The sequence below is a fragment of the Myotis lucifugus genome, unplaced genomic scaffold (assembly GCF_000147115.1).
Source record: "Myotis lucifugus unplaced genomic scaffold, Myoluc2.0 scaffold_864, whole genome shotgun sequence".
Classification (NCBI taxonomy): Eukaryota; Metazoa; Chordata; class Mammalia; order Chiroptera; family Vespertilionidae; genus Myotis; species Myotis lucifugus.
Window position 1 is genome coordinate 44,476 of NW_005871912.1, and position 8,100 is coordinate 52,575.

General features: G+C 42.1%; 1 protein-coding gene across 1 annotated transcript; it reads left to right on the forward strand.

Moving 5' to 3' along the window:
• LOC102440671 (olfactory receptor 3A2) lies at positions 1-960 on the forward strand. Its single transcript, XM_006106615.1, has one exon. The coding sequence runs from the start codon at positions 13-15 to the stop codon at positions 958-960; it is 948 nt and encodes a 315-aa protein (XP_006106677.1). The 5' UTR covers positions 1-12.
• The last annotated feature ends 7,140 nt before the right edge of the window (positions 961-8,100 follow it).

Here is an 8,100-nt window from a genome sequence, read left to right on the forward strand (position 1 = left end):
TCACAGGGACTCATGGATCCAGAATCTGTGACCAATGGGACTGCTGTTACTGAGTTCATTCTGCTGGGCCTCGTTGAAACAGAGAAGCTGCAGTCTCTGGTCTTTGTACTTTTCCTCTTTGCTTACCTGCTCACAGTTGGGGGCAACCTCAGCATCTTGGCTGCCATCTTTGTGGAGCCTAAACTCCACACCCCCATGTACTTCTTCCTGGGGAACCTATCAGTTCTAGATGTTGGATGTATCACCGTCACTGTTCCTGCAATGTTGGGTCGTCTCCTGTCCCACAAGCGTGCAATTTCCTATGATGCCTGCCTCTCCCAACTATTTTTCTTCTACCTTCTGGCTGGTGTGGACTGCTTCCTGTTGACAGCCATGGCCTATGACCGATTTCTGGCCATCTGCCGGCCCCTCACCTACAGCGCCCGCATGAGCCATTCAGTCCAGTGGATATTGGTGGCTGTGTCCTGGGCCTGTGCCCTCACCAATGCACTGATCCACACTATTGCCCTAACTACACTCAACTTCTGTGGTCCCAATGAGGTCAACCACTTCTACTGTGACCTGCCACAGCTCTTCCCGCTCTCTTGCTCCAGCACCCAACTCAATGAGCTGCTGCTCTTTGCTGTTGGTTTCATAATGGCAGGTACACCCTTGACTCTCATTGTCACCTCCTATGTCCACGTAGCAGCTGCAGTCCTACGGATCCGCTCAGTGGAGGGCAGGAAGAAAGCCTTCTTCACATGTGGCTCCCATCTCACTGTGGTTTGCCTCTTCTATGGAACTGGTATCTTCAACTACATGCGTCTGGGTACAGAGGAGGCTTCAGACAAGGATAAAGGGGTTGGGATTTTCAACACAGTTATCAACCCCATGCTGAACCCACTTATCTACAGCCTCAGGAACCCTGATGTTCAGGGTGCCCTGTGGCGGGTATTTGTGGGGAGGCGGTTGTTGACCTGAGGGGTGATAGGGTCTCTCCTTTTCTGCTTTTTTTGGGTTCAGAAAAATTTCCCATAAAGTCAGGAACCTGGGGAAATGATTATGAATGATTCGTTTACAGGTCTTCATGTTGGAAATTTTTGTGTGTTATGTTTGTCCTGCAAAGAAATCCTACATAATTTATTCATACAATAATATTTATTGAATTGCTTCTGTGATAGAAATGCTCCTCTAGGGCACAGATGAACAAAATAGACAAAAGTCTCTACACCAGCTGTTCTCAACCTGTGGGTCGCGACCCCTTTAGGGGTCGAACGACCCTTTCACAGGGGTCGCCTAAGACCATCGGAAAACACATATATAATTACATATTGTTTTTGTGATTAATCACTATGCTTTAATTATGTTCAATTTGTAACAATGAAATTGGGGGTCACCACAACATGAGGAACTGTATTAAAGGGTCGCGGCCTTAGGAAGGTTGAGAACCACTGCTCTACACGCATGCAACTCACATTCTTTTTTTTTTTCCTGTTTTTTTTTTTTTTTTTTAAATCTTGCAGTTCACATTATAATGAAGGGAAAGCAAAGAAATGAAATAAATAAGCATCATATATGATAGATCATGTCGTGATTTGTGCTATAGAGAAAGACAGGTAGATAAGGGGATATGAGGTTATGATATGCCCTGGCAAGTTGCTACCTTGTTTTTGCTATGCTCACTTTCCATGTAGAGTTGACACCTTGGAAGCCAGGTAGTTCTGGGCAGCAAAGAAGGATTATTTGCTTAATCACAGCCCTAATTGCCAAGAATAGAACTCTGAAGTTTTCTTTTGGTGGGAAATGTGAGATTCCTTCTCGATCAGGGTACAGAAAGCTGTTTTAAACTAGTGCCAAGGAATATTATATTCTGTTCGCCTTTCCCCTCCAAGAAAATCAGTTCCTTTTCTTTAATAACATAAAAACCCCGTACGATATCTAGGGGACAGGTAGAGTCTAGAGAGGGAAATAGCCTATTAAATAAAAGCTACATTAATGCATAAATGATATATCCTCATGTCAAAAAAGGTATGCTTCATCTCCATCCTCTGCCGTATTTTTCTCTCTTATTGAGTCATCTTCCTCACATATATGGCAAAGCCTTTGAAAGAGTAAGCGCTTATGCTCCACCCATATCCCGAGACTTTTCAATGTAGAATGTCCACCATAACCTTCTCCTCCAAAGTCTTACTTTTCTCTCCCAAAACTCCTAGCTCAGAAAATATCCATGATGTAGTTTCTGGGTGTGATGCTTCTTTCTGAATTTAATTTCAGGATTAGTACAAAAGTGCAGCTCCAGCCCAGAGAATTTCCACTTCTTGGTGTTCATCCAGCTTCAGCTCATTCATTCCTGATTTGTGTCTCTTCTCCAGCCTCCATCGGAAGGCTACTTACCCTGTCCTGGCAGTTCTGCTGTGATGTCCCTCAGCTGTATCACTCCTAAAACTGCTCCATGGCTACACCTGGAGCTCATCTGCTCTGTGATCTCTTCTTGGAGCCAAGGAACTAGAAGGATGAGCTGAAATGGGATGGGGAAAAAGATATGAGAGTGGTCTATTGTTGTTGCTCTAGGGTTCAGAAAGCCCCACTTCGGGCGTCCATTTATGCCAGGGTTCATGTCCCAGCATCAAGAAGGGTTCAGGAATCTGGAAAAGGGGCTGCGCGTAGATGACATAGGAATCCAGAGACTAATAAAGAGTCCAGAGACGAGATATAATTTTGAAAGGCATTGGGGGTCAGAGGACCTTCAGCTAAAGGAACTGAAGAGTCCCTCCTTGTCTTGGACCCTTGCTTTTATTAACACAATTTGTCCTAAGGCAAGGTGGAGATAATACATTTCAAAGGGTAAGGTTTCAAAGGGTACAGAGTCCATTGTCAGAATGGGGAATAGCCTACGGCTGTTCAGGTGTTTGGCCAGTAGGAGGCAATAACATGTAGATTAAGATGCCCTTTAACTGTCTGGCAGCCACAATCAGTTTCCTATTCAGGTGGGGAAATGCCTTTAGCCATTCCCAACAGGTGACTACATGTGTGACTCAACCCTGTTGAGTCCCCAAGTCTCATCAACCTTTTGATGAAACTCTTAAAATTATGACATGCTGGAATTGGTCTACGGCAGTGGTCAATGGGACAGGATTGGGCATGAAGATGAGATGTGAGGATAGAAGGAGGGATGGGACAAAAGGAGGGTGAGCAAAAGCGATGAACTGTTTCCTGGGGCTGAACCCAGAAAGAAGGATAGAAAGTAGGGAAAGGACATGAGAAAATGGGAGATAAGAAAGGATGAGAGAATTAGGAGCATCAAGCAAGATGACTAAGGAATGTTGAGGTCAAAGATGGACGTGGAGAAAATGCAGAATGAGCAGGGGTTGGAGATAAGGACAAATTCATACTGTGGAATGACTTCCCTTTAGCTGTGGCCATGTAATAAATAACACCTTTGATGTTATTGTTTTTCCCTTCTCAGAAGGAAAAAAATGTTTAAATTTTGCCAAAGGAATAATGATGCAAAGTTGTCTGGGAAGTCCTCCCATGCTTCCTCTGGCTAGCTGACAATCTTAGAAGGTCAGAGGGGGGCTGACGGATGGGGGGAGGGAGGGAAGATGTGTTTGGTGAGGGTTTATCCTCCACAGCCCCCCTGGGCCATCAAAGTCACCAGCCTCCTGCCTTTGCGGGCAGCGCCTGCCAATACAGTCTAATGAGCAGAGGTGAGGTGTGTTGCTTTACTGACACTCTTGGTTCTGCAGACACTGTGGGGTTGGAGAGAATGAGCTTCTTTCACAGGGCAAAATTCTCGTGAAGGAAAACCAGGCATATCGGCTGTAACCGCTGCTCTGTGACCTTGGAGACCTCCTTTCTGTGGGCGGGCTTGTTTCTACCTTTTCCATAAGGACCCGGACCGGATCATCTCTCCATGGTTCTTCACATTTAACTACCTTTGGTTACACTATTCTGGATGAACTGTTTCCTAGGGCGGAACCCAGAAAATATTTCTGGAGCATTACCACTACCATTTTTACCGCTTCATTAGCCTCTGAGCATTTAGCACGGCCCCAACTCATCTCATCTGTTAGCCCGGAGAGTAATCTCTTACTCCCAGGCCTTGGCATGCTTCCCCCTGAACATTCATCTCAAACTCTTAAGGGTGCTTTCCTTGGAAATTGTTTCCTATGTTCTACCTCTCCTCCAAGACCAAAGAGGTTGGTTAACATGTATATTTCTTCTGCATTTCACTCTTTGCATCCCCCAATTGTAAATATCTTTAGTTAACAAGTATTTAGAAATGTTATATCTGATAGTGGAAACATTCAGACTATATTATTTGGTCAAGTAGGAAGTAAAAAGACAAGTGTCTTTTGACATTTGGATCCAAGTGTCACTGTACCACGAAGGCCATCATTCAGTTACCTCGTTCAAGAACTTTATGTTTATTCCTCCAGAGATTTTGCGCATATATGGCATGCATATTCCACATCCTGAGAACCATCACTGTTCTGTGATCTGCTTTTTATTTTCCCCACACATTATGGAATACAGTGGGGCCTTGACTTACGAGTGTCCCGACTAACAAGTTTTTTGAGATACCAGCTGTCTCTCCGCCAATTTTTTGCATTGAGTTGACAGAGTAATTTGAGTTAAGGAGCTCCTTAACGAGCTCGGTCTCGGAACGAATTAAACTCATAAGTCAAGGCCCCACTGTATAACCTTTTACATGACAAAGACTAAACTCATCCTTTTTCTGTTTTAATGGTAGCACAATACAGCATTGTATGCATAAACCTTATTCACTTAATCCAACTTCTATTGATATAATGTGGGTTTCCAATTATTTTGTAATTACAAACAGTGCTGTGATGACTATCTTTATAAAAAGAGATCTTTCCAAATTTCTATAATTATTTACCTAGGATTAATTCCTATGAAACACTTTGAGAGATATTTTAAAATGCAAATATAAACTTTGAACACACTTATATATTTTCCTCTTACTTACCAAAACGTTTGCACTAGTTTGTACATCCACTAGGTTGTGATAGTACCGTTAATGGTTGCTATAAATAAATATCTTTAATTCTTATGATCAGAAGGTTGAGAAATGGCTATATATACTTAAAAATGTTTTTAAATCGTCACCTGAGGACATGTAGAGAGAGGGGATAGAAAAAGAGAGAGAGAGAGAGAGAGAGAGAGAGAGAGAGAGGGAGAGAGAGAGAGAGGGAGAGAGATGCTTCACACAACTGAGGCACACTTTTCAAATATTTGTAAGCAAATTTCTTCTCTTGGAATTGCAGTTTGAGAGCTTTTGTACTCTTTTTCATTGGATTTTTTTGTTAGAAAATTTCAATTGTTATGGATATCAGTTTTTTTGCCATGACACTTGCAAATGGTTTCTCTAGCTTGCCATTTGTTCTAATGTGATCTGCGTTTTGCCAAATAGATGTGTTACATTTTTATGTGATCAAATCTGTTTTTTCTTATCATGCTCTTTGGTCTTGTGTCTCACTTTGTGTGGTAAAGATGTTTTCCACCTTATCAGGAAGATAGGCTAGGTTGTATTGTGCTAACGAAGCCCTAAATCTCAGTGGTTTGCAGCAGCAAAGGTTAATTGCATAGTCATGTGACTTCAATGATCTGATGGATCTAAAGAGTTTCTGTTTTTGGATTGTTCATCTTTTTTCTTATTGTAAAGATGAGAGTAAGGACTTCCAAGCTCTTATATGTCACAGTGGAAACCAGAAGTCAATATTTTATTTGACAGTGGCCTGTGGTGGACACGACTTCCATTTCCCCTTTTCTAACAGCTGCCAATTTCCACATCCAGGTGGTTCTGGGGTATGTGGTTCAGGGGCCCCAGAGTGGAGGTATCGGCACATCGAACTGGCCAGACCAGAGTGATGACGATTATATGTGGACATGTGACTTCAATGAGTTAATAAGCTTCTTTATATTAGTCACAAGGGAAAAATTCTGGATGTTCTCAATTAAATGAGAGCAGCCGGAGAGTGAGAGAAAGAGACAGAGCAGTTAGCCTGTAATATCAGGGAGCCAGCTCACAAAGGACCGCTCCCATTGCTGAGTGTCGTTTGGAACTTGAATTAACTTCCAGGCAGCTAATTTCCTGATGATCCGAAAGAGAGAAAAAATACCCCTATTTGTAGTAGAATGTTAACGAGCACTGTGTTGCTAAAAATGAATAATGTTACTTTTGCTTTTGTCTATTGCACTTAAGAGTCCCTGTAGCTTTCTCTCCTTTCTGAACCTCAACAGGCAAATAAACCCAAACAAAACAAAAACTACGGCTTGTGTCTCTCTCCTGGTGAAAGTGTAGGGCTGGATTTGTAGAAGTTGTTTTTGAAAAATGTATCAAAGCTCTGAATAATAAAAACTTTTGGTCCAGCAAGTCCACTTCACCAATTTCGCTGAAGGAAACAATCATGTAAGCTAACAAAACAAAGGCATTTATTTCCACACTGTTGCAAACAATGGGAAAAAACTGTAGGCAACTAACTATTGAATATTGGGAAGCGTATTAAATGAATTCTGATATACTAATTGAATTGCACACTGAAATACTGCATAGGCATTATAGTAATATAGTAATATAGCTGAGTATTTACCAATGTAGATATTATTGTGTAAATGAAAAAAACACACAAAAAAACAAGTTTTAAAACAATTTGAATTCATTCTGAAAAAATATATATTTAGCTAAGATCAAAGTTTAAAATTAAAATACAGCTAATTGTTTTTGGCTTATTTTTACTTGAATATTTCTACAGTAATCCATATTGTTGGTTTAATAAAAACAATAAAAGTTAAAAACAGTAAACATTCAATGGTATCTCCTAGCCTACACAACATATTCCAAGCTCTTCAACAAGGCCCTGGCGGCCTGTCCCCCCACGAAGTCCTCCTCAGCCACAGGGCTTGCTGTGGCTTGGTCACCAGTTACACTCAGCTGGGACAGTCCTTGTATGCATCAAGGTGTTTACACACCATTGCCTTTTTGTCCAGTTGTTCTGCTTAACAACTACACTGACTATGGGTCATGCCCTCTGCTCTTGTACATGATCTCATTTGATCCTCAAAACTACCCCCCTCCCAATTTACACAATGCTATTGTTCAAAGTTTACAGAGAAGAAAAGGATGCTTAGAATGGTGAGGTGACTTCCACAAACATCCTAGGAATGGGGAAATCTGTTCGTGGCTAATGGGAATATCCCCTCTACATCATGCCTCCTCCCCTCTGGGAGTGATCTTATTTCCCCCTGGCCACTTTTCCTGGGTGACTCATCAGCATTCGTTAATCTTAGCTTAGCTTTCACCACCATAAGGAAGTCTTCCCTGAATCCTCCATCACTGACAAGGCAGGCTTGGCTTTCCTACGTTATGCCCCCAACCCTCCTGCCCAGACCATAACCTTGCATGAAAGTGGTCTTCTTCCCGTCCATAGTGATATAATTCATATTTGTAACCCAATTAGAGGCCCTTAATAGGCATTTAGTCATTATCAATGGAATGATATGAACCTCTGATCAATTCAACTGTCTCAAAGTCTAGGTCAGTGCTGGCACCCCTGACTCATTCGTAAAGAATTGCTCTCTCTTCCAAATGCCACCACCCAGTGGCTCATCCTCTTGTCAGTTACTATCCCCTTTCTAGCCATTGCATATTACGGAGCAGATTGAACCTAAGTAGAAACTGGGTCTCCCATTTACCTCCTCCCTTCCTTCTCCACTCACTGTTAGGGTTTTTGCCAGTGACACAGGCTGTGAAAGAATTCACAGCTAAAAGAAGGGATGAAGTTTATTTTACATTTCACAAAGGGAAAGGGCTAAGTACTGATAACTAATACAAGGCAGGAAACAAAAAGCAGCTTCCCCTTTTAAAGGGGAATGGCTCCTGACGCTAGGTGACAAGGAAGGGAGGAGTATTTGGGGTTAAAGTTGAGTTTGTTTGTTTTTCAGGAGACAGTCTTGGCAAATGTCCTAGGAAGATGCCTAGAGTAAAAGTTATGAAGAGTTCAAAGAGGTTTGTTTGAAGGAGAAGAAGGAAGGGAACTTTCTCCTAACTAGAGACTCCTTGGTGGGAATTATCCCTGAGTTGTAAAAACAGCAGGA

Bases quoted from the DNA above. Each gene is read 5' to 3' on its own strand.
- LOC102440671 (XM_006106615.1), top strand. From the start codon at position 13: ATGGATCCAGAATCTGTGACCAATGGGACTGCTGTTACTGAGTTCATT.